This window comes from Fimicolochytrium jonesii (assembly GCF_025526975.1).
Source record: "Fimicolochytrium jonesii strain JEL569 chromosome Unknown EV422scaffold_34, whole genome shotgun sequence".
NCBI classification, from domain to species: domain Eukaryota; kingdom Fungi; phylum Chytridiomycota; class Chytridiomycetes; order Spizellomycetales; family Powellomycetaceae; genus Fimicolochytrium; species Fimicolochytrium jonesii.
In genome coordinates this window covers 199,164-224,024 of record NW_026515701.1, presented here as the reverse complement: position 1 = coordinate 224,024, position 24,861 = coordinate 199,164, and the positions used below count along the sequence as shown (strand labels likewise).

The following is a 24,861-nucleotide window of genomic DNA, read 5'->3' as shown; positions in this document are numbered from 1 at the left end:
GATGTTCAATAGGCGGCGTGGGACTATCAAAGTGTTCGGTCTCGGAGGAGGATTCAAAGGAACTCCGACAAAATGGAGGCGTGCGAGGAAGCCCGTACCTCACCCTTATGAGCGTTCTGGAAATTGCACACTCTGGCAGTGAGTCTCGGATGAGAGCGGCCGACAGATCCATGTCCACATGTGCGGCGGACGTCCCACAAGTCCGCATTCTTGGGGTGTCGCTTCCCCTTTCTGCCGGGGAGTCGACGATGATTGAATGTGGGGTTTTATTACGATTCATTTCATATTCCATACGTCGTAGTGGTGGCACGGATCACATGCCAGAAGTGTCATGGCTTTGGGACTTTCACGCGTTGAGAGCAGCCGCCGCGGCAAACATAAGAACAGCCCCTGCATTGCCAAACCCCCACCATGGGCAAAGGGAAAGGGCTCAGCGCAACCGCCAGAAAACTCATATACTAATAGCATTAGCGGTAGCTGTCGCTGGCCAAAGGCGTCCTTTCACGATATTTTTTTCCTTGGTGAACTTGGTGCTCTCCCAGGCAGTTTATCGCTGATAGAGTCCCGCGTGGAATGTTGGACCACGCACTGGGTCGGCCCTCGGCCAATATAAAGCGGGTGCAGATCCTGGTCGTCGTGCTTCTCATGTGAGTGAACGGCCCTGTGCTCCATGAACGAGGCAGTGCCCAGCGCTGTTACTGAACGTGGTCATCTTGCGCGCAACTCTTAGTCACCGGTTCTTGAAAGGCGACGCCGCATGGCTTACAAGTGGCAATGGAAAGGCAGCGCTTCTCGCTAGATGGTTCAACTCCAAGTTCGGTATGTGTAGGCACTGTGCATTGCCCTACCCTGACTGCAGAAAACACTCACGTGTCTTGCAATAAAGGCGCAACACAACCATGGAAAGTTGCTGTAGGAACCTTGACCGCTGGGTGGGTCGCAAAGAACCTTCTCTTGCTTCTGGGATGGAATGCACCAGAACCGTTAGCGAAAATGGTATGTGGAGGCTCCCATGAGCTATCCTACTTTGGTGGGCTGGTTCCGCATCATTAATGGCACCCCCCGCCTTTTGTCGAGCAGTATACCAAGAACTTCTATAGATCATCGTACATTCTTACGAGTCTCGATGCAGGATTCATGACTGCCATGAACATCAAGCCGAAATGGCTGCGAGACATTTTGTCTATCGTCTTTTCTCTGTTCTACCTTTGCTTTCCGGATACCGCGGACGAAAAGGTAACACCTTGGGGATGCACCGTAAGCCGATCAAGCGTCGAGCGTCCATCTCTAACAGGACGCGACGTTGCAACCATTCTTTTAGGTCCGAAAGTTCCGCGCTCACCCTACCGTCGACATTCTGCGAGTGTCATGGAACAAGTCCTTGAACCCATACATCTACCTGGCGGGCGCCATGCACCGTCCCAAACTTCGCGTTCGCAAGAACATCACGATTCCACGTCCGTCACCAGCATCTCTGAGCTCTTTCCCGGAAGAGATGGCAAGCAAGCCCATTTCTGCTCGACTCTACTTTGCGGGAACCGAACGCGACTTTGTTCGTGCAAAGGAACTCATCCTGATGATCCCTGGCGGTGGCTTCATGGCAATGAGTCCGATATGCCATGACGATTACGTCTCGCAATGGGCCAAATCGCTCCGCGTTCCCATCGTCAGTCTTGATTACGGCAAAGCGCCCGAGTTTCCTTATCCGTTCGGCTTGGAGGAGTGCTTTGACGCTTACAGGAGTATTGTGGAGAGCAATGGAGCCGTGCTCGGCATGCAGGGACATTGGCAGACGGATTCCAGCGGCCAGCGCGTGGCTAGGGCACCTCTGAAGATCGTCGTCGCCGGTGACTCAGCGTATGTATCCATGACTATGCTTCATGTCCGGGTGACCACCCGATAACTAATGCCTCGCTGTTCTAGTGGTGGTAATCTAGCTGTTGGAATTACAATGCGATGCCTGGAGACCTACGAAATGCACATCCCCCCACCGAACGGGCTCATCCTCGCATACCCATGTCTCTCCTTCGACATGTCATGCTGGATGCCCTCAGAACAAGTCAAGCTCATGCGCGCCGAGTCCCACCACAACCTCTCACTCAAGTCCTTGTCCGAGTCCAAGTCCAACATGAAAAGGAACTCGCCGTTGACTCCTCAAGATGCGCCCAGGAAGATTGACGTTTTCAACGATGAGGCGGCCAAGAAGTCGAGATCGTGGTATAAGGATGTGATGAGGCCTTGGTCGAGCCAGATTAAGAGTCAGGGTATCACTATCCCTACGTCTTTGAGTATGACGAGTCGGATCAGCTATTTCACTGACAGGATCATTTCTCCAGAAAGTAAGCACTTCATGGATCTGTCTAATGCTTGGCTTCGTTCACTAACTGTAACTTTCCTCATGTAGTGATGCGTGCCATGGCTCTTCTGTACCTGGGAGGCTCGCCAATACCAGTCGATCTGGCATCGGATTACTACCTAAGCCCTGTCATGGCGCCGGATGATCTCCTAGCACGGTTCCCCAAAACATATCTGATCTGTGGGGAGAAAGATCCATTCGTCGACGACACAGTCGTGTTTGGAGCCCGCCTCCGAGAAAACAAACAGAAGGCACGCAAGGAATGGGAACGGATGATGCGGCACATGGAAGCGGAGGAGAATCATGGGGTGTACGGGATAGGCGGCGTTCACAACGGTGTGAACGGTGTGAACGGCACCAAACCTGCACCACCCGCCACCTCCAATGGCACCCACACCAACGGCATCAGCACCTCCCGCGAAGCCAACCCCATCCGCACCCACATCTTCTCTCGCGACCCCGACACCATGATCCGCGTAAAAGTACTCGAAGGCCTCTCCCACGGCATCCTCCAAATGCTCGCCCTTCTCCCCGAAGGCCGCCAAGCCACCCGCCTCATGGCCGACTGGTTCAACGAAATGTTCGCCGACCCGGGCGTCGACGACCATGGCGAAGACCTGACCGAGTTCATGATCCGCGATATCCACCGCAACGACGGTAAGTCCGACCACATCCCCGTCGGACCCTTTTACCCGGCCTACGGAGCCCCGCAACACCCGCCTGTACCGCACATCAACGTCGCGCGGGACTCGACCGACTCGATGGACAGTGTGAACGGGCACGTGAGGTTCCGGGATGACGTGAAATCGCCGAAACCGCGCCGTGGGACAGGCAGCTCGACGACATCCAATCCGCAGTCGGCTGCCTGGGAGGGGAGCTCGGCGTCGGATCTGTCGCCGACACCCGTGATGGATGAAGTGGATGAGAAGAAGATCTTGGAGCGGAGACGGACCGAGTTGGGGAGCAATCTTTATGTTCCGGAGGTGGAGTAGAGAGTAAGGCCCTTTTCAAGGTGCTTTACTACGTTACTTTGTCGCCGTATGGTCAAGGAACTCCTCCTCACCTTCGAGGAGGAAGGACCAGTTGTGTTGTGCCACTCTATCCTAATGGCAATGGATGGGCTGGGGTTTCATCTAGAATGGACGGCGCATACCTGGTCGCCGGATGGGTTTGAACCTCTTGTAGGTTTTGTTTGCATGTCATGAATCATTAGCGTTTATTTTCTTTCTCAACATGTCTTGGTCCATACATTCGTTGCAATGAGCAATGCGCCCGTTCTGATGACAGCCGCTGATGTTGAAGGGAAGAAGCCAAGCGCTTCTCTTCAAACAGAACTTCAGACGGGCAGTACTCGAATCCATTTATAATTGTCCAGAGCAATAAAGAGCAAATAACTGTCCAAAATCTTCCCAAAAGATTACTCCCCAATCCCCGACGAAAACGAGTGATGTCCCACACCCGCCCTCCCATCACTCTTCTCCCGCCGCGGGGCCTTGTAAGTGAACCCCGCAAACGCCAACCGCTTCCTCATATCCAGCATATCCGCATCCTCCGCATCCGCCCCATTCGCCGCGCAAGCATCACCACCCACCGCCGGCGGCGGGCCCTGCTGCTCAACCTCCTCCCGCGACGCGGGGTCTTCCGGAGGCTCGACGTTCTCGAAATATGTCGTGTCGGTGTCCCCGGCGAGTTTGGGAACGAAGGGAGGGATTATGGTGGAAAGTTCCGACCAGTCGATGGTTCGGAACCACGGATGACGTTTGATCTCCGCCGTCTCTGATTCAACTGACGCGCCTGGCGTCATGGTCGTCACGGAACTGACGACCGACGAGCGCGGATTGTTACCGCCCTGGTTTGTTGCCGACGTGCCGTGGATGTTACCAAAGACGCTGATCCCCGACGCCGCCGACGGATGCGACGACAACGACCCAGGTGCCGCCGGGTTGCCCGCCGGCGTCCCCGACCCAAGCCTCGTATCCTTATCGCAAACCAGCTTCATGATAAAATCCTGCGCCTCCCTCGACACGGACGGATGGGCGGGGAACCGCAGACATTTCCTCCAGTTCACAATCTTCAATTTCGTCTGCTGCCTGTTCTTGCTGCAGAACGGCGGGAACCCGTACAGCATCTCAAACACAATCACACCGAGCGACCACCAATCACATGCTTTGTCGTACCCCGTCCCAAGCAGGATCTCGGGGGCCATGTAGTTGTTGGTCCCGACGACACTGTAAGCCTGCTGTTTGCGGTTCTGGTCGCGCCATTGCAGGATCTTGGTGTGCGGGGGCGTGTAGTCGATGACGCTCTGCAGGGGCGGGGAGTCGGGGGACCCGAGGACCTCTGTGGATGCGTTGCCGAGGTCGTCGGAGGTTGGGGAGCCGTCGTTTCCGCTGAGGGCGCGTTGCATGGTTGCGCGGCGTTGTTCGTCGTAGTAGGAGGAGTCGTGGGACCAGTGGAAATCGGTGGCGAGGCCAAAGTCGGTGATTTTGATGTGACCCGAGGCGTCGAAGAGGAAGTTGTCTGGTTTGATGTCTCGGTGTATCACGCTGGGATAATTTTCTCTAATTGAGGATTGTCCAGCATTGCGTTCCAAGCGAAAGACGGAACTCACCCCAGTTTATGCACTTCCTCGATTGCAAGAATCATCTCCGCGACATAGTGCTTCGCGAACTCCTCATTAAAGACATCCAACTTGATGAGCAAGCTCAACAAATCTCCTCCAGGCATGTACTCCATGACAAAATACAGATTGTCGGTGTCCTGAAACGTGCATACGAGCGGTACCACCCATTCCGCCGACTCGGCCGCCGCATCCGACAAAAGGTCTCTCTCGGCGCGAACATGCGACTCTTGCCCGCGCTTTATCATCTCCGATTTCTTCAAAATCTTCATGGCGAAAACCTCCTTGGAGTCCTTATGGCGAACCAGGCGCACCAAACCAAACGCGCCATTTCCGAGCGTTTTCAAAACATCAAAATCATTCACAGTGACTTTCTCCCGTGTTCGCCGCATCCTCTCCGATTCGCGCGACAGCCATTCCTGCCGCACGCTCCTCTTCTCCGTCTCCGTCAACGTCATCTGCGCCAACTCCGACTCAAGCTGATGTCTTCGTTTGGCGCGGGCCGTCGGGCCGGATTTGTACAGCCGGTCAAAGTACTGCTCAAAGTAGATTTTGGCCGCAACGGAGCGCTCGACTGTTGCTCTGCTCACGCCGGGGCTGGGCACGGATGCGCTCCGTGAACCGCGACTTGAAGAAGGTCGTTGCGCGGTTGAGCCGCCCTCGACGCCGGCGCCGTAATCGGCTGTGGTGGGAGATGGCGCGACTTTTTTTTGCCAGGGCTGGATGAGGGCCTTGAAGGACCGTAGACGGTCCTCTGGAACGGGACTGGGCATCGATGTTGGGTCTTTCGATTCAGGATCGTCTTTGAGTGGGCCGCGGGGCAATGTATTCCTGGTACTGTTCATCTTTTGGAGAACTGATTCGGCTTCGGATGCCGAGCTTGCGTGGAGGCAGTGGCTGGTGTGACATAAGAGTGGATTGCGAAAGATATATGTGATGAGAGGCCTTTCCTGCACGAAACTCCACTATCATTGGCCAATCTCATATCGGTACGGCCAGCCTCTCCGGCCGTCGCGGGGCATTGGGATGACTGGCCGCATGAAACAGACGCCAAAGCAAAAACAAAGAGCAAGACTCACGCACTCGAAACCCTTTGGCGTGGAAATCATATCTTTGCTCACGCGCCGCTTATCCTTCTTCCCACCTGCAAAACAGCGCGGAAACGGTCAGCAACACATACACATTTCGCAAGAGATTTCAAAAAGCATGCGACATGCGCAGGCGAGTATGCTTTGTCCAAGCGTCCTTTACCTTGAGCACCGACGTCGGTCATACTTGCGGTCGCGTCAAGGCGAATGGACCTAATCGGGTTGACGTGTGGAAATTGCGACTTTCCTTTCCGCGAAAGGGTGAACTCAAGGTCTGAGATGCGTCTGGCTTTCAAAGTTTCGGGTAGTTCTGAATGGTGATAACACTATGGGTTGGAGTCAAGCGAGACGCTGACGGTGGTAGGCAGGCAATTGGGACGGACTTGTTGACGTCCGGCTGCTGGGAAAGGGAAAGGGCGGGACGCGTTCGAGAAAAACACGTCCGAGGTCTTGCATGACACATCTGTGGATTGAACCCCTCACACACACTGCCAGAGCTGGACTCGCAAGTCATGGGAATACAGCACATCTCCTCTCCTTCTATGGTTCTATTCTGGGGGAGAGGCATTCACAGGCTATCACGATACGTCCATAACATCTTAGCCAAGCTCCGTGTCCAACGACCACGGGCCCAAAAATCGCAAGGCAAGGCCGGACCAAGACCAGAGGTACCAGAGAGTCACCGCTGACTTTCACCTGCCGTGGGGTCGATATCAATTCCTCCAGTCTTCTTCCAGTCACACTCTCTCCCTCCCCAAGCGAAACTTGTCAAATCGCTGCAGCTCCTCCGACCCAATCCATGCGGGTCGCCACCATCCAGTCGGCTTAGTGGGCTCCTCGTCTGATGTGCACTCATCTTCGTCCTCATGGCCCACAGAGCTGCTCTCAAATGGATTATCATCGTCAGCATTCCCAAGAATCGCCCCAGCCAATGCAGCATCGATATTGGCTTGTGTGATTTGCGTGGCTGTTGTTGATGTCCGGAACGCTTGAATTCCGCTTTCCCTATTTGACGCATCAACGAATGAGCAATTATATGAAGGAATGTGACCACACAATGCACGCATACCGAATAAGCACAGTAAGATCAGCGCCGGTGTATCCCTCCGTTCTTGACGCCAATGCGTCGAAGTCCACGTCGCCGCTGATGATCGAAGACACGGCAGCTCCTGTAGTAGCCGATTTGTTCACAAGGCTTTGCATTATCCCCAAACGATCTTCAATACTTGGCAGCGAGACGTAGAGATGATGATCCAGTCGTCCTGAAGGTAGCGCGATGTTAGCAGCAAGATCTCAACAACGTGCGAGATACCCGGCAATTTCTACCTGGTCGAAGCAACGCATCATCGAGCGACTCCGGCCGCGTGGTGCACGCAATGATAAACACCCCTTTGCGCTCTTGCACGCCGTCCATTTCGTTCAGCAAAGTAGAAAGTACGCGTTCGTTAACGCCTGAGCTGCCTGCGTCGCCCCACTCTGCAGCCAAAATGGCAACATGAGTTTGATGAACAACAACGTATGCAATAGAGGCAACGAGATCTCACCTCGCCGCGCCGCAATAGCATCCAACTCATCCATGAACAAAAGACACGGAGCCAACCGTCTCGCTGCAGCAAACAGCTTCCTGACCATAGCTTCCGAATCTCCCAAATATTTTGAATAGATCTCGCTCCCCTTGACCGAAATGAAGTTCATAGGCGAGTTTGCAGCCAATGCGCGGACAAGCAGTGTTTTCCCACATCCTGATGGGCCGTACAGCAAGAGTCCTGCGGGCGGTCGGACGCCCAAACGCGTATAGGACTCCGGTTGTTGGAGAGGCCAGAGGACGAGGCGTTGGAGTTGCTGCTTCAGGGCAGTGTACCCACCGATACTTTCCCAGCGGATGTTTGGCTTTCTGGTTTCGAAGCCGGCGTGCTCGGGGCGCGTGATTGAGAAGGCGTAGGCGAAGTCTTGGGTCCAGTTGATGACAAGATTTGCTGTTCCTTTCGCTCCAGTATCTGGTTGATCTTCGATTGAAAGCTTTTGCAGGTCGGCGGAAAGGGTATCGGCAGGACTCGCTTCCCCGGTTGGTACCCTTGACAACGAATGCTGCACAGCGCGAGAAACGAGGTATTGTAGATCCCGCGCGATGAAACCGGCGCTATTCTACAGTTTCGGAAGGAATCAGTTCACGCGCATGTCTCCCCTGACAATGACAGAGATGAACCCACTTGACTTATTTGCAGAGCGTACAACTCCTCAACGCTTTTGGTTTGCGAATCGTCTAACGAAAAGGAAATATCAGGCGCCAGATAGAGGCCGTCTAGATGCCCACGGACGATGGCTTCTCGCTGGGGTCTGAACATCCTTGTTGAGGAAACGCTCGGAAGAATTGTATAGCATGCTCTTACGATCGCTTACCGGGCCGGCACATCAAGCTCCAAGATTCGATCAAAGCACCCTCCTTCTTCCGACCGCCGTAACCTCCCAGGTAGTTTCTTGCTGTCCACACAGGAGGCCAGCACACAAACACCAGAGTCGAGTTCAATGCGATGGATCTCGCTTGCGATGTCTGCGGCGACTGAGTTGCGATCATAGTCTGGTGCTTTGAAGTCTGCAACCAGAAAGACTGTCATCAGGTCATAAACGCCGAAGGGGAGAAAGTTTCGCTTTGCCCTCACCTTCCGAAAGAAGTTCCATCCCCTCCAGGATCACCAATGCTGGCGCCGTCAAGCGAGCTTTCTCGATACCCTTGCGCAACGGGCTGATGTAGACATCGGAGGTGATACCCGCTGTGCTGGACGCCTTTTCCCAAACCGAGATCTCGGAGATCTGGACGGGAAACACCGGGATCCGCAACCGCTCGTTGGCTACATGTCTTGAGACAGGTTGATTAGGGGAACCTCCCAATGTAAACGGGCATGCTGCTCCTCAGACTCACTGAATGAAAAAAGACTTCCCAACTCCGGTCGGCCCACAGACCATCATCGCTCGCAAACTTGCAATCTTAAGCCCGTCATGCGCTTCTCCATGATACAACGCGGCCTCTACGCAGTTACAAAGTACAGTGTAAGATTGGTTTGATACTGGAAATGTGTATATACAGTCAAAAAGGCGTACCAATCAATCTGGCTAGCTCATCCGCCTCGTCCTCATAACCGCCAAACCGCGGGCCCCGCCGTCCCCGGGTATATGGGTCAGGGGATAGGATTTCAATTTCGCACTTCTGTTTGCGAACCATCGCAACGTGCTCAGATAGCATGGGATCGTCATCTCCCGATTCAACGCCTTCAATGCGAAAGACGGCAGTGCGCCCAAGTACCGACACGGGGAACAACGTCCCTGTTTGTACCTATGTGCGCCGTGAAGGGTCACATACCATGCCTCACAAGTTAAGGACACGAACTATCCTTCTTACAGGTCTATCCTCCAAGCTGGTGGCGATCGTTTCCAAGAGGCCCGGAATGTTCATCGAGGACGGTGTCGACGAAGCGAGGGTGTTTCGCATCCCCAGTGTCGTCGGTATCCATGGCTCTGTGGAGACTTTCCGAATTCTGAGGCGACGTACAACCGCAGTCCCATTCGAAGGAGAGACTCTGTCGGTCACGGATACCTCACTTCCATCCGGAATGGAACATCCTTTGGCTATATCCGCAAGCCAGCCTGGCAAGGCAATGGTTTGCTTCCCTCCATGACCCTCTGACTGTCGGTCCACTAGAAGCCACGCCCGCAAATGTGCCACCTCCACCTTCACATACTCTCCCACGACTGGTCCATTTCCAGGAAAGCTGCTTGGCAAAGATATCGACCCGAGCGGTACCGAAGAAGCCCCTCCTCGGTATTCTGAGGGCATGAGTGGGCAAGCCGTTGTGTCGTTGTCCTCGCTTCGCAGGAGGGGTAGGGCGGTGTACCCTCTCTTTCCCAAGGACAGAAACCCACCGAGCCAGAAGCTCATGCATGACTCGAACCACACTCGGACATTCGGACAGCTCGTGGACGTCCTCTTCCCACTTGGGCATCCTCCTCACCCTCCCTCACCCAAGCGGGCTCCACATTTACGCTTTGGACTTCCTGGATCTGGAGCTCCTCGGAACTGTCGTGCTCTCGTGCTAACGTCTGGAAAGCCAGACAGAGCATCCTATCACTCCCCTTTCGCGTCCAACCACCACAACCTCTCTCTCTGGCTCAGCGAAACTCAGGATCATGAACTACTATCTGGGAAAAGCGGCATTGAAAGCTCAGAGGACGAATTCGACAACGATGATATTCTCACGTGTTTTGAAGACCCCATAAATGTCAGCATCAAGCACTCCTTGGAGAATCGTTGGACTTTATGGTTCGATAACCCACATAAGCGGACTGGGCTACACAAGGGGAGCAGGCTTTGAGAAAATTGATCACGTTCGACACAGTCGAGGAATTCAGGGGGTAAGTCTTGACCCGTAATCTGCCCATATTCTCCCGCGACGTCTGACGGTTGCCCTCCCAGCGTCTTCAACAGCATTCCAGGTCCGTTGACATTACTGACGGGAGCGAATTTCCACTTGTTCAAGGAAGGCGTGCGGCCAATGTGGGAGGACTCGATGAACGAGGAAGGCAGTGAATGGATCGCTCGGGTTCCGAAGAACAACCGGGACAAAGTGGATGAACATTGGCTTCACCCTGGCGAGTTTCACTGAGCATGCTTCAATTTCGAACCTCGAATCTTCTAACAAGTTTGGACTTCTTTACCCATCTGTGGCATGTATCGGAGAGAGTGTGGCAAATTCGGAACAGATCTGCGGCGCAGTCATCTCCATCCGCAAGCAACAGGAGCGTCTTGCCCATGGACGCGGAACGCTTTGAACGAGGAGGAAGTCATCGCCGCGGGGCCTCATCTGAAAAGGTATTGCGGCTACCGGTAGTGGAGAAAATTGCCTATCAAGTGCACTATGGTGCATTGAGAAAAACTGCAGGTGGGTGGCAAAAACAATACGACGGCTGAATTTTGCAGATACTTGATCATTCTTTGCGCATCTTTTCAGCTTCCAAAATACCGACATATACGTGGTCTAGATGGATGGAGCTGGACATCGGATCTCTTGGACATATTTGGATAGCACTCATTTGCGACAACCATTCCGAATCCTAGGAGGATCACCCACTCGCCCGAGCAGTTTTAGGCGAACAATGCTGGGCAGAGAAGCGAAGAAAGTATTGCTACTGTACAAGTCGGGGTCGGAGTAAGGTCTCTACTTATACATAACATGGGAAGCGGAAGCGGGAGCGGGAGACATGTGTAATTACGAAACCTGCTAAACAGCCGTTAACGCGTGTGTGGGCCTTATTAAAGAATTTCGTAGGTGTTACTGTCGCGTAAGCGCTTCCGTTTGGCGGAGTTGTCGTTCCCCGAATACGCACTTGCTGCGAATTGCAATGGCCCTTAGTAATGCGGCTAACCATATCCCGATCCTCCGCGGAGCAGCTCGTTCGTCGTAGGCGTCCCACATAAAACCGGGCCTGTCTAATGTTCTTCACGTCAGTCAGTTCTGCATACCACCGTTTACACATTTCGAGTCCTGTAACTATCCACACGCTGCTGCCGACATGCCTTTGAAGACCGACACCGCTTCCGACTCCAAGGATGCTGCCATCCTGGGAACCTCCGTCACACTTCCCAGCGGGCTGGTCTTGCCAAACCGTTTTGTGAAAGCTGCGATGGCCGAAGACCTCTCCGCGGAGAAAGACGGGCACCAGCCGAACAAGTTGCACGCATCCGTAAGGCCAATGCTATTACCGAATCCTTCTGTCAGGTGATAGTCACTAATGGAAGGCGTATTAGGTCTATCGAGAATGGGGAAATGGAGGATGGGGTCTGCTAATCACGGGCAACGTTCAAGTGGACCCGACTCACCGCGGATCATTGGGGGACACGACAGTTGAAGAGGCGGACTTGACGAACCCAGCCTCCCTGCAGCGCTGGGAAACGTGGGCCAAAGCATGCAAAGGAGACGGCGCCGTGCCCACTCCAACCATCGTGCAACTCTGCCATACCGGGCGCCAGAGTCCTCGCGGTGCCGGCAGATCAGTGTTTACGCCCAACAAGTCCGCCAGCGATGTTCGGTTAGAGTTTGGACCGGGGATCGTTAATGAACTGGCTTCCAAGATTGTGTTTGGAACACCGAAAGCGATGTCGGAACAAGAGGTGCAGCAGGTGGTTGCTCAGTTTGCAGTTGGTGCGCAGATGTGTCATCTCGCTGGCTTCGCTGGGGTGCAGCTTCACGCTGCTCACGGCTACTTGCTAGCGCAATTCATGTCACCAAAGGTGAGTAGTTAGCAATACCTTCAGAATTTGAGAGCAAAATGGTGCTCATTGTAATGCCCTATCTTTTTTAGACAAACTTGAGGAAAGACCGCTACGGTTTCCACAACCCCACGAAAGGCTTGCAGCTCTTGTTCGAAATCATCGACCGCATTCGAGAAAAGCTACCGCGCCATTTCACGATCTCCATTAAACTCAACAGCAAAGACTACGTCGATGGAGGATTGACCGAAGAGGACGCATTGGAGCAAGTCCGAATGATCATCGCGCATGGTGGCGTCGATTTCATCGAGATCAGCGGCGGAACTTACGAAGCACCGAGGATGTTGTCCGCGTTGGATGTAGAGAAACCCCTCAACAGCAATGGGTCACCTAAGCCCGTCAAGCCGCGAGAAGCGTTCTTCACCAACTTTTCTCGCAAAGCGCGTGAGGCGTTCCCGGAGTACATCTTCATGGTCACCGGAGGGTTCCGAGACCGCGTGGTTATGGCCGAAGCTGTGTCCAGCAACGCTTGCCAGTTGATTGGGCTGGGACGCCCGGCGGCACTGTACCCGGACTTGCCTCGGAGATTGTTGCAGGAAGGCGTGGAGGGATTCTCCCTGACCCGAGTACCGCCTTACAGGGTTAAAGGAATTGCTATCTACGAAAAGATCCTCTCGTTCGGGCCCGTGGGAACCGGGCTGATGACGATGTGGCATCAGTGGCAGATCGCGGCGTTGGCGGTGGGAGAGAAGCCTAACCCTGATCGATCGGTTACGGAGTTCATTCTGCATCTGAACAAGGGGCCATTGACGAAACTCTTTCTGCTTGGCGTTTTGGCGATATTAGTGAGTTTGGTATGGCGTTCAATCCTGTAACCCTTCGTATATAGCCTCCTAGACAGCGATCATGTTTCCTTCCTGCCCTTCCGCAGGTTGTTCAGGGATGTTGGCCTTTCATTTGACCTTTCTCTGCCTTGTTCCCGTAGTACAACTTTGAACATTTAATACACACTAATTGCAACAAAGTACATACAATCGCCATTGATAGATCCTTGGATATCCACTGACACGTCTTTTGCGGCGTCCTCGTTGTTCCGAATCTGAAGGGTTGAGGGCGAGGGCGATCTTAGCGATACGTCCGCAAAGGACAAGCTATTCCCTTCTTACCTTCGTGTCGGAAGCGAGCATGATCTTACCGGTAGTCGAAGCGAGATGGAGATCATCCTGCGCATGCGAAGCAAGATCTGCTGCAGATGCGATACTTGTAGACGTCCCGGACGTTAGCTGTAGCGCCCCGCTTGAATTGAGACTCGCTTGCCCCTGCGCCGACGCAATGAAGTCATGATCCGCGTGCAATTGGAGATCTGTGCTAGCTGCAACTGTGACGGGCCCTCGCAGATGAAGCCTAGCAGGGAAAGTCGCTTCCGACCGAACGCCATCATTACGCTGTAATCATAATCGTCCGCGTGAACTCTCACTGTCCATTGGTGCGTACCCCACTTGAGAGAGGGTAACGCAGCGGAAAAGTGTGCGCAACACCCGAGTCTGTGCTTTTGACGTCCCGAAGGAGGATATCGAGCTTCTCTCTGGCAGCGAGGGCCATGGTTGCGACCTGGATGCTGCGTAAGTGAGCAGCGCTGATCTGAATTGTGATGATGTCGAGTACGTACGGACCAGATTTAATCTGAAGTCACGTGATGTGTGTGTTTCAGTTACTTGTGGGGAAGTCAGATGGCGTATACGTATATAACGGTGGCCATGTCGCATCCCCTTCATCCTTCCCACCCAGCAACGACGAAACCCAGCGTCAAGACCAGTATGGCCGCGGTCGTAGCGACGGACACCATCCAAGTGACTGTGGCGTTCCCAAAGTTCAAGAATACCACGCACACACGACAAAAGCAAAAGAGGACATCGGTAACGGTGTCGTTAGTGGAATCTGACGGCGAAACGGACTCGAGCTCAGGAGACGAAGAGATAGGAGAAGAAGCCGCCGCTGCTCTGGATACCTTGCGAACCATCAAAGCACTTGGTTTACAGCCTCTCACTTTAGCGGAAGCCTCTGCGCGCCATGCCAAGTGATCCCTTTACCGTATGATCGGATGATGTTTGGGTTTCGATACAGCTCTTCAACGCTTCTTCTCCCTTTTAGACGTAAACTGGAAGGAGGATGAAAACTATCCTAGCTATTTGTTTTTGGGCAATCTCGCTGTCGCCGTTGTGGGTCCGGATGGACGACCTTCTCTGGTGGTCAAAACCAAGGCGGAATCATATCCGGATGTCGTAGTACAAGCCTCTGAGAAAGAATTTAGTAGCAAGCATGGGAGCCTCTCACAGGGTGCGGCGATAAAGTGTCCTCTTACAAGCATTCTAAAAGCGGGGACCGAGTTGTTGTGCAGTTCGTCGCTTGGCCGCAGCCGGACGGAAAGGATGTCAAAGGGGTCATCCTTTGCGTTACCGATCACAAGGGCTATGAGAAGTTTCTTCGGGACATGACTGCTATTTGGGGAAAAGAGAAGGCGAAGAAGCGCAAACGAAATAGATAGGCGGGTACATATTTGATAGTGTCCCTATGTCTCTCAGTACAACTATTGGGCTCTTTTCCTCATTTCGCGCTGCTTGGATGCTCATTTAATTGCTGAGCTCCTGTAGCACGTATTGCCGCCTTATAAAGGACCCACGTGACTCAATAAACTTCGCAGAAGTCGTCCTTTGAGTGTGCTCGCTCTGCTCTCGAGCATCGGCGCCTCCTGATTCGTAGCTTGATCATAACTGTCTCGGCATCCAATACCGCCGCACTTGTTACGAAGTGAATCCGCACCACTGCAACCTACCGTTCGCTCTATAACATCGCCAGATCTTCGCGGCTGATTCTCGGTTCACTTCTGGAAGCCCATTCCAACAATGTCTATCGGCGTCCCAATAAAGGTAAGTAATCGTTCCCAGAGTAGTTTGGCCTCGGTCCGGCTCGATCTCGAGCTAGACATATTAAGTAGTCAAAGCCGTGCTCCGGAAATTGAGTGCTTTGTGGAGGACGGTTGTTTGTGATCAGGACATGCCTTGCGAGATATGGAGGGATTTGTTCCGTGAGAGAGTGGGCATGATAACGCTACAGGGATTAACGATCCCCGTGGTGGAGGATCAGGATGAAGGCTCATTCGGGAATCGAAGAGGAATCGTATACCTTCGGGTGTCGTTGATGGACTTGTGAACTCGATCAACTTGCTGATCTGATTTCGTCCTTTTTTCCAAACAGCTCCTCCACGAGGCGGAGGGCCATGTCATTACACTCGAATTGAAGTCCGGATCGATCTACCGCGGCAAACTTCTGGACGCTGAAGACAACATGAACGTGCAACTGAAAGAAATCCGTGTCACACACCGCGACGGTCGTCAAGCAAACCTCGATCAAGTCTACGTCCGAGGATCACAAATTAGATTCTTCATCGTGCCTGATATGCTCAAGAATGCGCCCATGTTCAAGCAGGTTGGGCCGGGGGCGACGAAAGGGAGAGGTATTGGGCTAGGAAGAGGAAGGGCGACTGTGGCAAGAGCACAAGCCAGTAGGCGAGGTAGAGGACGTGCTGGACCCGGTGGGCCGGGTGGACCGGGTGGACCTGGTGGCCCCGGAGGACGAGGAAGGGGATTCTAAGATGGAGCGGATTGAAACTGACGACGGGTGAGGAGGGTGATAAGCCCTTTCGGGAGCGGAAAGGCAGGGTGTAGGGTATGGCGCATCAGACGACTTGCGACAACGGGGATTTGCATCTGCCGCTAGTCATAGCTAGGGTTGAGCGTCGGGTAAACTCCGCTTGTGTGTAAGCCCTTGTCCTGTGTAGATTTTCTTTGTATCTTATGTACAGTTTGTGTTCCACTAGTGTCTGGCAGTGATCGAGTGCTCAATGATTTCCGGAAATAGGAGTTGCTCTGGCTTTGGCAAAGCGAAGCTTTTCAAACCTTACGGACCGTGAGCCAGACTCCGATCGGACATGCCACGGGTACGCACCGACACAAGAGTGTCCAGTAAGCCTTCGCAAGTGAGTCTGCTGAGCTACTTCAAGTTCGACCGCCCCTAGATCTAAAGGTGCTCGGTATGGAACCTTCGCTCCAGAATTTCAAAGCAAAGCAGTGCTGCAAAGCGGAAGTTGGTCTCCGAGGTACGAAGGCCTCGTTCCAACCTCCTCAGATCATCATAGAATCCTCTCGTAACCCGGCCCTTCTGCAGCGGAGACCAGCATCACGCCTGCTCCCCAATCGAATCGCATCATCAAAAATCCGCTCGCAAGTTCAAGAATGCATCCAGCTCTGGTATCTACTTTCGTCATATTCAAAAAGAAAGCCTATGATTCGTCCGCTGCACTAAGTATCGACTGCCCACTACTCTGGTTTTTTCATCTGAAAATGTGCAAAGAGAAAATTAGAGCGTACATATCAAGAGGGCTTGGAGACCCCTGAAACGGGGAATCAACGTACCAAGGAGAAGGGAGGTTCGAATCTTGTGGATGGTAAATGCAAATCTAGTGGAACTCGAAACGAGGGTGGTCTACAGAGATAAAGGCATGTTAGATTTCCCTGGCTCAGCATTCATCGAGGTACCGAAAAGAAATACATACAGTGCTAAAATTCCGAACGTAAATCGGATTGCGCAAATTGTTAGGAGGAAAGAAGTTAGATTCCGCATTTAAGGCTCGGGTTTACTCTTCAACTCCTCATTTGACCAGCATCTGATGACATACCCCGCCCTTGAAGTAGGAGATGTAGTAACTGAGAGAGACAAGTGAGGTTAGAACTTGTTGAGCTTGGACGAAGGTAAACCATTAATGTCATACTCACCCGGTAGGAATCATAATACCCAAGAAGTGCAGCACTGGGACGAACGAGTCCTGGGCGATGTACTTCTCGTAGTAGCGACCCCAGAAAGTGTTGGCTTTCGTTGTCTGGCGGTTTCCCTTGGGAATGTGCTGATAGAAGTACTTCATCTTCTTGAAGATATCGGGGTGGGCCTGGGGGTAAGCAGATTGAAGTCTGCCGATCTCCTTCAGCGACGCCACGTTGGGAGGAATCAAAGAAGTCTTAGTGCGGACGGGGACGGCAGTTGCCCGGCGGATGGCGGCCGCCCTAGTGGCGACACGCAACGAGCGGTTCATCAAAGGCATGTTGGGAATTTACAGCTGTGGGAACACGAGGTCGATAAGTCCACTGTTTCCACTTTCAGCGAGCATAGGCAGCGAGCCCAAGAGCATCCCGCCGCCTAGCATCCAACGTCGCAGCACATACACAGAATACCTATCGAGCTTCCCCCTGCAGAGACGTACCTTGTGAATGCCTGGTTGTGCCAATGGAACCTGAAATGCGCTGTCGTCGCTGTGGCTTCCCGGCGTCCGCCGACTCGCGGAATCAATCCCAATCCTGGTCACGTGACAAGCGTCGCGTGTCGTCGCGCTCGTCACTTGCGTCGGAAACTGTCATTTTTGGAAAGCAATTCGTCTCCAACAACAGAAGCTCGTCAGCTCGGCTTGGTGACTGAGAACCCGTTCGTACGCTTCGCTTTCTTGCAGCCGAGAAGGAAGCTGAGAAAGCGCAGAATATCTACTGGGCGCTACCTTCGGCTCTTTTACTTTCAACGGTGTCATTTTCCGCCTTCCACATCCCAATTTTCTGACCCTGTACGCTGGCGCTCATTATCCAGCAGACCGGTCGAGGATGGAAGGGCATTCTGAATATGTCAAATTGCTTAGCCAATCCACAGGCAAGGAACAGTAGCGTTTCTATGAGATAAAAGAACAAAGGGAGGACGGGAAACCGCCCATACGCTGCTGGGGCCTTCCAGTCCGAGAGTAGTCTAGAGCGCGGAAACGGCCGTGCAGCTAGGGATCCAGTTCTCGTCATGATAGTAATTTCAGAGTGCCTTCCATTGATGGACAGCGTTTCTTCTGGCTGCCAACGTAGCACTGACAGCATGTTACGTAACTCAACAACCGCTTCCTAAGATGTGTTGGAGGTAACCAAAAATGCACACAGCAATGACCTATGACGGCGAGTAAATGTTCCAAATGTCATTAGAGTTCATCGGAGAATTTTGGCTATAGGGAAAATGTCTCCCGACGTTTTCCGACGGGGAAGCCACACTTAGAAGTTTGGGCATCCATGAACTTGGACCACCATCCAAAGGCTAGGAACTTCTGGTCGGCTGTTTTGATATCTTTGATAGTCCCAACCACCACAGTGCAACCGGATAGCTCAACCACCACCACACTGCAACAGGAGTAGCTAGCATGCCAACCTCTGCCGTCTTTCCATCTCAACCGCCGCTCACGAAGATGCGAGACAGTAAGTCCAGCGTCGTTTTCCAGACCTTCATCATCTGGGAGGGAAATCATCTTATTCTTGTCATGTAGAATTTGTGCCTCATGATCAACCGCCAGATCAGAGGTCTTTATCCGTTCGTCGACCGGACAACTCCGTAGTCATAGATTCGAAACAATTGCAACACATCAAATCTTTGGCCAAACCGGAAAGGCTCGACGGCCAAAAGCGGTACTCCTTCCAAAAGCAGGTAAACTAGGAAGCTTCTACGGGACGGTGGGCAAGTCCACATGCATTGGCAGGGCATTCAATTCCTGACGCCTCTTCTCATCAACTTATTACTGGACCCCTGCAATCTTCACTGGATGCCTACAGAAAAATGACCTGCATGAGAAATCTCTGCAAAGAGTAAAGGGTTGGGGAAACACAATACCAGGAATGCGACGACAGCGCTTAGCTGCCAAGGAGGAGCGAATGACAAAGCTGGAGGTGCAGTTTGATGACACGGACCTCCATATTTATTAGTGGTGGATGGATAACACATCTCCGTCCGTAGGAAGAACGTCAGCGAATAGATGCGGAATGGGCCCGTGTAAAGGCATCAGAGCGCAACGCTGCTATCGAAAGGGCGAAGTACCTTCGCCGTATCGAGGAGCCACGCGTGAAGCAGATGACATCGGCATTGCTTCTGGCGAACGTTTTACAGGTGAGGAGCGCAGATCGCCGTTCGCTCTTCTTCCCCGAGCGGTCGCCAGGCTGATGCTCGAAATGATGTAGGAACGAGATGAGCAACTGGCAGCCAGAGAAGAGCAGGATCAGCAACAAGACGCCAGACAAAATGCCGATACAGATTATTTACTCCATATCGAAAATGACGCGATTAATGCTGAGAAGAAGGAACGCCTGAAGCATCGCATACAGGCGTTGGAAACAGCAGAAGAACAGAAACGACAAGCGCTTGAAAAGCAAAAGGAACTCAATAACAGAAAGAGGGGCCAGAAAGTCGTCGTGCAACGACAGTCATCTCATGGTCCAATTACAGAGGAAATTACAGAGAGCGAGGCTCGGGCGAGGGAACTTGAGGCAGAGCAAGCAGCAGAGAAACAGAAAAAGGCTATAGAGCGGGAGAAAAAGAGGGCGAGGGACAAAGAAGAGCAAAAGGCCTTGGACCAAGCTGTCCAATTGCACAAAGTACGTGGTCACCGCCTTTGTTTATGACCGTTTCCGCACTAAAACGTGCACTTCATTCACTCTTGGCGTAATAAGGAGGAAAAGCGCAAGAAGGCAGCGGAGGAGCAAAAGGCGCTGGAGGAAAATGCGAAGTTTGCGGAGATGAAGCAGTTATTCGACGCTCGCCGCAAAAACGCACAGCTGGAAATCGTCCAGTGAGTTCGCGCCGAGTTGCACATAACAACGCGATTCATCTGGAGTAACCTTAATGCCTTTCAGACAACGGCAGCATCGAACGGAGCTGGCAGCTCGGGTAGCCGCAGAGGAGGCGGAAAAGAAGCGTCAAAAAGTTGAGGCATTCTACGACAGAATCCTGCATGGCGCGGACGGATATTGGGAGAAACGATTCTCGGACGACCAAAACAAGCGGGACAAGGCTTTGCACGATGTCCACACGTTTCAGGCGCAGCATGTATGTTGACGTCTTCCCGTGTGGAGGTGATTCAAGGCTGCATGCTAACTTTGTGTGTGCTTTGTCAGGATAAGGAAGTGCGGGAGAAAAGGCAGCAAGAGAGACGAGCGGCCGTGAATATGCGGCACCACCTTGAGGAACAGGACATCGAGGACATGAAACAAGCAGAAGAGAGGAAGCATGCCGCCCAAGAATCCCTGACCAAGTTGAAGGTGGACCACAAAGTTGAAATCGTATGCATCTTATGAGCCCTCTTTCCCTGAATGCACATTCTGACGTGCCAGACTCACTCGGCACTTTTTTCTAGCAACGACACGAACAAAAGCGCGCTGAACAAGCCGCTCAAGAGCGGGCGGCCGAACTGGCTGCACTGGAGGCAGTCAATGCTCATGATGAAGAATTCGAGAAGGAGGCTCTCGACCTTATTCATGAGTGGCAGAACGCGGGGAAAGATGTCCGTCCTCTCCTCCGTGTCTTGCGTCAGGAGCGCAGCGAGAGGAAAGGCATCCCAAAGAATCCAACATTGCCTGGTGGCATGAGGCTCACAGACACCTTCTCAAGGCTCGGCATGGGCACTATCTGAGCGCTGCGGGAACTTTCATGCGAGCAGTAGCTACGCTAGTTAGGATAAGGGCTTTTCAATTTCATAGACTTAGTAGCAGCATAGCATTTATTCGTAGGGGTAATTTCATGAGGCATTCACATCTTTTTTGATAACATGTGGGGGGGGGGGGGGGGGAACTAGTTACGCCAGATATAACAGGTCGTAGATGGTGTCTTGGCCAAATAGGAGCACAATCACTCTCGAATGGTGCTACGCTCGCCATCTTCTTGCAACACTGATATAGGCTTCATTGACATTGGCCGGTATTCTGATATAGAGATTCCCCCGAATTAGTCGGATGGCTAACGTCTCTTCTGAAGCATCACTTTCCTACCCAAACGAATCGTTTCGCCAATTCCCTTCTCTTGATGGTCGAAATTTTCTCGAAGATCTGATGTTCAGTCTTCTCCAAAGCCAGCTGTGCATACATGGCAGCCAGCTCCTTGCGGGTTTTTGTGGGGTGAAGGGTCAGCAATGCCCTCATAAGGTTGGTCTCGGCGGGAGTCCAGCGCGCAGTTCCAGCCTTGCGCTGCTGCGCGTTGTAAATGATCTCCTCTGCTGTCTCGCGATCAAGTGCTTCGAAGCTTTCAGTTTTAAGGGATGGCATGGTTTTCAGTAGAGAGGTGATGGGTTGACTATACAGAGGTCTCACTAATCGTGAGCGGAAAGACCAAAGCTATGCTTCCCATACTGCGTTGGGGAAAGCGACCTGTACACGGGGGTTTGGAATCGAAGACACAAGGCTGCTAAACTGACACCATACGCGCTGTCGATTTTCTTAGACCTGATTGCAGTTCGACGCACCCTTGGATTGATGGAACTTCGACCGGTTTATGTACAAGATGAACAGATATTGTTTGCTAAAAACATTTAATTAGCCGAAGGCTAACCACAGCATTGCCCCCCCATTGCATGCACCAGGCTTTCACTTGCAAGCTGCGGTGCTTTTACATTTCCGCCCCTAATGCCCTCACATACTCTCCATTGCATTTCATTCTGAGGGAGGATCTCCCCTGATCGAAAATGCAGAGGTATCGAGCAGTTTACTTGAGTTGGTATTCTTGAATTGAGTAGTGTACGGCAGATTTCCCAATATCGACGACCGGAAGTATTGAGCAAATTTACTTGGACTGAAATCGGCCTTTCAACTTCGCGATTTTGTCGCCTATTTGTCGCTCCGTCTTTGCTTCCACTGCTACCTTGAGATATTCTTCTGCGATTAGTTTGTGCGGTTTGTCGGGATTGAAGACCATAACGGCGACAAGGAGGGCTTCATCTTCTTTGGTCCATTTTGTTGCCTTGGTGGCCTCTGAAACGTGCGGAGATAACGGAGTCAGACCAGCAAGGAGCCCACGCTTTACCAAGACGAATTCTGTAGCCACCTTCTTTCTTCTTCTTGCCAGTTGTCAAAACAGCTTGAGCCCAGGCCATATCGTCCACGGAGCGATGAAGGCGATTCGTAACGTCTCCGCTCGGATCCATGGTAATGTCGGAGCTGCCCTCTTTCTTGGGCTTGGTTCCCGCGCTAGCTTCAGCCTTCACTTTTCCTTTGGCTCCTTTGGGTGCGGCCCGTGACTTCTTATGTTTGGGCTCTTCAGGAACAGAAGATGTAGCTGTGTCGATAGAATTCGTGGTTTCCGCTTTAACCAGATCTTGCGCTTGCTCACCAGTGCTGCTGGCTTCGTCTGAGATGAGTCGTTTGGTAGGCATAACTGCGTCTTCCAGTAATTTGAAACCGTAGAGAACCTGCTTTCCGCAAAGAATCGGCGGGACGTCTGAAGAGACCTGCCTCTGGGAGTCCAACCTCTGCGTGTCTTGATTGAAGGTCCTTCCCCCCCGTGCGGTAGAAGAAATGTTCAGCCTGGCGTCATCGCGTCTGTTGAGCAACCCCGCGCCGTCGGGGCCACTGGCGCAACCGACTGAGGCGATCTTTTCACAAGCACGTCGTAAACTAGAACAGGACGCTCTCTTGTACTCGAAGATCGAATGAATCTCGGATGGACGAGAACATGAGGACATCGGATTGATAACACTATATGTGCAAGCAATAATAGATACAAGGATGGGATCTAGTTTTACGTTTACGACCCCCTCCACTTTGAAGCTCTAACTAACCACGACAAATTACTGATATAAGCTGCACATATAATTATTTCTGAGCTTCGAGCAAATGCCCTCAATCAGCAAATCTTGGCTTTCCAAGTAGTATTTGACACTTCCCGTATCGGGCGCGGCGTTGTAATTGTCGAAGCCGAAAGGGAGCTACTTCAATCATTGACGCTTAATGGGCGGCTTCTGCTTCGGTTTTCACCCTTCGCTTTGTCTCCTTTTTCTCCTGGCACTTCTGTTTCATATTGTCCATCTTCTTTCTGACCTGTTTCTCCGTCTTTGGCGTTTTGCACATCCCCGACTGCAAGAAAACTTGCGCCAATTCCTTTCCTCCCAGACTCTTCTCAGCGAGTGCCTGTTGAATCATCAAAGCTGCGAGACCCATCGTCTCGTCCGACGCCCACCTAGCGACATCCGTTTTGGGAACATTCTTTTTCTGCAGATCGTTAAGAACGGTTTCCGCCCAAATGCCGTCGTTATTCTTCAGATGGTCTACGATCTCGGCTTCGGTAATGCAATCGTCTGCGCCGTCTTCGGACTTGACTCGCTTGTTTCGATGTTCGGCAGTCATTGTGCTCAACTTCTACGAAGCGAGAACCGGACGAAGCGATATTTTTTGGGCTTCTCCGAGTGCGTGTTCGTGAAACCAGGTGAGTGTAAAGGGGAAGTCGCTTTGAGTTGAAACACCCTTGGGATGGTGCAGTTGGCGGCGGGACGAGGGACTCTCGGAAGGGGAACGGGGAAGGGGGAACCGGCAGACGTTTGACGGCCCAAACGCGCTGTCGAATTTACACAAAAAGGGCTGTCGGTTTTCAAATATGGAGGAGTCTCAAAGAGTGAAGAAAGCAGCACAGAGAAAGGAAACCCGCAACCATGCCGGTATGTGCACGTTTTTAGATTGAACCCAACAAGAACTTTATGGCGTAGAACGTTCACTGACTACATATGTACACCTTTTACGAATATGAGGGAAAGGTCGCCGAACAAGAATAGAAGGTAGGGGGGAAACTTTATGAGATACTACGTAAAGACAAAATAGCTCAAGCGGCGGCGCTTTTATGATCTTTTGCGCCTTCGTCACTCTCGTGCTCTCCGTTCTCCGCTTTGGGCTTTTTCGTCTTCTTGCCTTCACCGTTGGCTTCCCCAGGCGACTTCCTCTTCTTCTTGGTGGTATCATCACCTCCGCGAGCCCTTTTCATATTGCCGATCTTGTCAATCACCTGCCTCTCGCTCTTCGTGCTGACGCCAGCCTGGGCCGCAATAGTGATGTATTCCTCTGCGATCTTCTTAATGGACTCGGTAGATTTGACGACGCAGACGGCCGTGAGGAGTTTCGTCTCGTCATCATCCCACTTGGCGGTGTGTTTCGATTCGCGGCTTTTCCATTCGGCGATGATTGCGTTGGCCTCGTCGTGAGCCATGGTTGTGAAGCTAGCGGACATGATTTTGTTGAGTGTGGAACGAGGGAATTGAGAGATGGGGATGATCAAGTTCGAAGTCGCTGGTTGATACGAGTTCCGTTGTTTTGAGGTTGAAATTGTCTGCGTTAGGATCAAGAAACCACTCAAAGTATGGGCATCCCTTCACAGCGGGCACGGCAGCAAGTCCCTACTGCAGTGGAGACGATGTCCGCCGCAAACTGAAGAAACGGGGAAGGTGGGGGGTGTGTGACAGCTTGAGAACGAGAAAGGGACAGCCGAAAAAACAACGGGGGACTTGGGCGGCGGGTGACTGCAGTCGGCTGCTCAATCGGGAGGAAAGTCACCCCGTGTCATCGGCACCCTTCGATTGGTAGGTCTGGGAGGGCTGATGCCACATAACATCGACATAGGCGGGGAGGCCGCTTTTGCTTGGGAGGGCATATACATAAATCCG

The 24,861-nt window shown here is 52.5% G+C and overlaps 10 protein-coding genes across 10 annotated transcripts; 6 read left to right on the top strand and 4 right to left on the bottom strand.

The window, feature by feature from the left end:
* Positions 1–342: 342 nt before the first annotated feature.
* On the top strand, positions 343–3,561 carry EV422DRAFT_277551 (Alpha/Beta hydrolase protein). The gene is made up of 7 exons (XM_053065930.1): positions 343–647; positions 731–819; positions 887–996; positions 1,081–1,236; positions 1,322–1,857; positions 1,924–2,339; positions 2,405–3,561. The coding sequence occupies exons 1-7, from the start codon at positions 574–576 to the stop codon at positions 3,346–3,348; spliced, it is 2,325 nt and encodes a 774-aa protein (XP_052921714.1). The 5' UTR covers positions 343–573; the 3' UTR covers positions 3,349–3,561.
* EV422DRAFT_277499 (AGC/NDR protein kinase) lies at positions 3,561–6,483 on the bottom strand. The gene is made up of 4 exons (XM_053065929.1): positions 6,228–6,483; positions 6,060–6,120; positions 4,968–5,873; positions 3,561–4,902 (listed from the first exon to the last, which is right to left on the bottom strand). The coding sequence occupies exons 1-4, from the start codon at positions 6,247–6,249 to the stop codon at positions 3,774–3,776; spliced, it is 2,118 nt and encodes a 705-aa protein (XP_052921713.1). The 5' UTR covers positions 6,250–6,483; the 3' UTR covers positions 3,561–3,773.
* Positions 6,484–6,924: 441 nt separating this feature from the next.
* On the bottom strand, positions 6,925–10,121 carry EV422DRAFT_277304 (P-loop containing nucleoside triphosphate hydrolase protein). Its single transcript, XM_053065928.1, has 9 exons — positions 9,462–10,121; positions 9,164–9,395; positions 8,985–9,090; positions 8,725–8,921; positions 8,465–8,657; positions 8,275–8,401; positions 7,609–8,209; positions 7,391–7,540; positions 6,925–7,326 (listed from the first exon to the last, which is right to left on the bottom strand). The coding sequence occupies exons 1-9, from the start codon at positions 9,996–9,998 to the stop codon at positions 7,097–7,099; spliced, it is 2,373 nt and encodes a 790-aa protein (XP_052921712.1). The 5' UTR covers positions 9,999–10,121; the 3' UTR covers positions 6,925–7,096.
* A 1,360-nt stretch (positions 10,122–11,481) lies between these two features.
* EV422DRAFT_277183 (FMN binding oxidoreductase) lies at positions 11,482–13,462 on the top strand. Its single transcript, XM_053065926.1, has 3 exons — positions 11,482–11,800; positions 11,865–12,347; positions 12,419–13,462. Exons 1-3 carry the CDS (start codon positions 11,630–11,632, stop codon positions 13,199–13,201), a joined length of 1,437 nt encoding a protein of 478 aa, XP_052921711.1. The 5' UTR covers positions 11,482–11,629; the 3' UTR covers positions 13,202–13,462.
* A 1,500-nt stretch (positions 13,463–14,962) lies between these two features.
* Positions 14,963–16,257, top strand: EV422DRAFT_277205 (uncharacterized protein). The gene is made up of 2 exons (XM_053065927.1): positions 14,963–15,253; positions 15,582–16,257. Exons 1-2 carry the CDS (start codon positions 15,230–15,232, stop codon positions 15,975–15,977), a joined length of 420 nt encoding a protein of 139 aa, XP_052921710.1. The 5' UTR covers positions 14,963–15,229; the 3' UTR covers positions 15,978–16,257.
* Positions 16,258–16,835: 578 nt separating this feature from the next.
* Positions 16,836–17,651, bottom strand: EV422DRAFT_277178 (uncharacterized protein). The gene is made up of 3 exons (XM_053065925.1): positions 17,159–17,651; positions 16,939–17,089; positions 16,836–16,868 (listed from the first exon to the last, which is right to left on the bottom strand). The coding sequence occupies exons 1-2, from the start codon at positions 17,479–17,481 to the stop codon at positions 17,035–17,037; spliced, it is 378 nt and encodes a 125-aa protein (XP_052921709.1). The 5' UTR covers positions 17,482–17,651; the 3' UTR covers positions 16,836–16,868; positions 16,939–17,034.
* Positions 17,652–18,460: 809 nt separating this feature from the next.
* On the top strand, positions 18,461–21,010 carry EV422DRAFT_544621 (uncharacterized protein). Its single transcript, XM_053071409.1, has 9 exons — positions 18,461–18,655; positions 18,724–18,881; positions 19,007–19,120; positions 19,188–19,337; positions 19,409–19,822; positions 19,898–20,016; positions 20,081–20,273; positions 20,342–20,506; positions 20,581–21,010. Exons 1-9 carry the CDS (start codon positions 18,601–18,603, stop codon positions 20,854–20,856), a joined length of 1,644 nt encoding a protein of 547 aa, XP_052921708.1. The 5' UTR covers positions 18,461–18,600; the 3' UTR covers positions 20,857–21,010.
* Positions 21,011–21,741: 731 nt separating this feature from the next.
* EV422DRAFT_277129 (uncharacterized protein) lies at positions 21,742–23,024 on the bottom strand. Its single transcript, XM_053065924.1, has 2 exons — positions 22,260–23,024; positions 21,742–22,186 (listed from the first exon to the last, which is right to left on the bottom strand). The coding sequence occupies exons 1-2, from the start codon at positions 22,894–22,896 to the stop codon at positions 21,999–22,001; spliced, it is 825 nt and encodes a 274-aa protein (XP_052921707.1). The 5' UTR covers positions 22,897–23,024; the 3' UTR covers positions 21,742–21,998.
* Position 23,025: 1 nt separating this feature from the next.
* EV422DRAFT_276933 (uncharacterized protein) lies at positions 23,026–24,006 on the top strand. The gene is made up of 3 exons (XM_053065921.1): positions 23,026–23,636; positions 23,787–23,865; positions 23,956–24,006. The coding sequence occupies exons 1-3, from the start codon at positions 23,162–23,164 to the stop codon at positions 23,984–23,986; spliced, it is 585 nt and encodes a 194-aa protein (XP_052921706.1). The 5' UTR covers positions 23,026–23,161; the 3' UTR covers positions 23,987–24,006.
* EV422DRAFT_276952 (uncharacterized protein) lies at positions 23,857–24,740 on the top strand. The gene has a single exon (XM_053065922.1). The coding sequence runs from the start codon at positions 24,045–24,047 to the stop codon at positions 24,513–24,515; it is 471 nt and encodes a 156-aa protein (XP_052921705.1). The 5' UTR covers positions 23,857–24,044; the 3' UTR covers positions 24,516–24,740.
* The last annotated feature ends 121 nt before the right edge of the window (positions 24,741–24,861 follow it).

Coding starts and splice junctions, on each gene's coding strand:
- EV422DRAFT_277551 (XM_053065930.1), top strand. CDS start 574: ATGTTGGACCACGCACTGGGTCGGCCCTCGGCCAATATAAAGCGGGTG. Junction 1,858..1,923: donor GTCGTCGCCGGTGACTCAGC/GTATGTATCCAT, acceptor TCGCTGTTCTAG/TGGTGGTAATCTAGCTGTTG. Junction 2,340..2,404: donor CAGGATCATTTCTCCAGAAA/GTAAGCACTTCA, acceptor TTCCTCATGTAG/TGATGCGTGCCATGGCTCTT.
- EV422DRAFT_277499 (XM_053065929.1), bottom strand. CDS start 6,249: ATGACCGACGTCGGTGCTCAAG. Junction 5,874..6,059: donor TCCACGCCAAAGGGTTTCGA/GTGCGTGAGTCT, acceptor ATGTCACACCAG/CCACTGCCTCCACGCAAGCT. Junction 4,903..4,967: donor GAGGAAGTGCATAAACTGGG/GTGAGTTCCGTC, acceptor AAATTATCCCAG/CGTGATACACCGAGACATCA.
- EV422DRAFT_277304 (XM_053065928.1), bottom strand. CDS start 9,998: ATGAGCTTCTGGCTCGGTGGGTTTCTGTCCTTGGGAAAGAGAGGGTAC. Junction 9,091..9,163: donor TGAGCTAGCCAGATTGATTG/GTACGCCTTTTT, acceptor GTAACTGCGTAG/AGGCCGCGTTGTATCATGGA. Junction 8,210..8,274: donor ACGCTCTGCAAATAAGTCAA/GTGGGTTCATCT, acceptor CCGAAACTGTAG/AATAGCGCCGGTTTCATCGC.
- EV422DRAFT_277183 (XM_053065926.1), top strand. CDS start 11,630: ATGCCTTTGAAGACCGACACCGCTTCCGACTCCAAGGATGCTGCCATC. Junction 11,801..11,864: donor CGAACAAGTTGCACGCATCC/GTAAGGCCAATG, acceptor AAGGCGTATTAG/GTCTATCGAGAATGGGGAAA. Junction 12,348..12,418: donor CGCAATTCATGTCACCAAAG/GTGAGTAGTTAG, acceptor TATCTTTTTTAG/ACAAACTTGAGGAAAGACCG.
- EV422DRAFT_277205 (XM_053065927.1), top strand. CDS start 15,230: ATGTCTATCGGCGTCCCAATAAAG. Junction 15,254..15,581: donor CTATCGGCGTCCCAATAAAG/GTAAGTAATCGT, acceptor TTTTCCAAACAG/CTCCTCCACGAGGCGGAGGG.
- EV422DRAFT_277178 (XM_053065925.1), bottom strand. CDS start 17,481: ATGCCTTTGATGAACCGCTCGTTGCGTGTCGCCACTAGGGCGGCCGCC. Junction 17,090..17,158: donor GGTATTATGATTCCTACCGG/GTGAGTATGACA, acceptor TGTCTCTCTCAG/TTACTACATCTCCTACTTCA.
- EV422DRAFT_544621 (XM_053071409.1), top strand. CDS start 18,601: ATGCCAACCTCTGCCGTCTTTCCATCTCAACCGCCGCTCACGAAGATG. Junction 19,338..19,408: donor TTCTGGCGAACGTTTTACAG/GTGAGGAGCGCA, acceptor GAAATGATGTAG/GAACGAGATGAGCAACTGGC. Junction 20,507..20,580: donor TGGACCACAAAGTTGAAATC/GTATGCATCTTA, acceptor ACTTTTTTCTAG/CAACGACACGAACAAAAGCG.
- EV422DRAFT_277129 (XM_053065924.1), bottom strand. CDS start 22,896: ATGTCCTCATGTTCTCGTCCATCCGAGATTCATTCGATCTTCGAGTAC. Junction 22,187..22,259: donor TGGCAAGAAGAAGAAAGAAG/GTGGCTACAGAA, acceptor CGCACGTTTCAG/AGGCCACCAAGGCAACAAAA.
- EV422DRAFT_276933 (XM_053065921.1), top strand. CDS start 23,162: ATGGGCGGCTTCTGCTTCGGTTTTCACCCTTCGCTTTGTCTCCTTTTT. Junction 23,637..23,786: donor GTGCGTGTTCGTGAAACCAG/GTGAGTGTAAAG, acceptor TTACACAAAAAG/GGCTGTCGGTTTTCAAATAT. Junction 23,866..23,955: donor GGAAACCCGCAACCATGCCG/GTATGTGCACGT, acceptor TACGAATATGAG/GGAAAGGTCGCCGAACAAGA.
- EV422DRAFT_276952 (XM_053065922.1), top strand. CDS start 24,045: ATGATCTTTTGCGCCTTCGTCACTCTCGTGCTCTCCGTTCTCCGCTTT.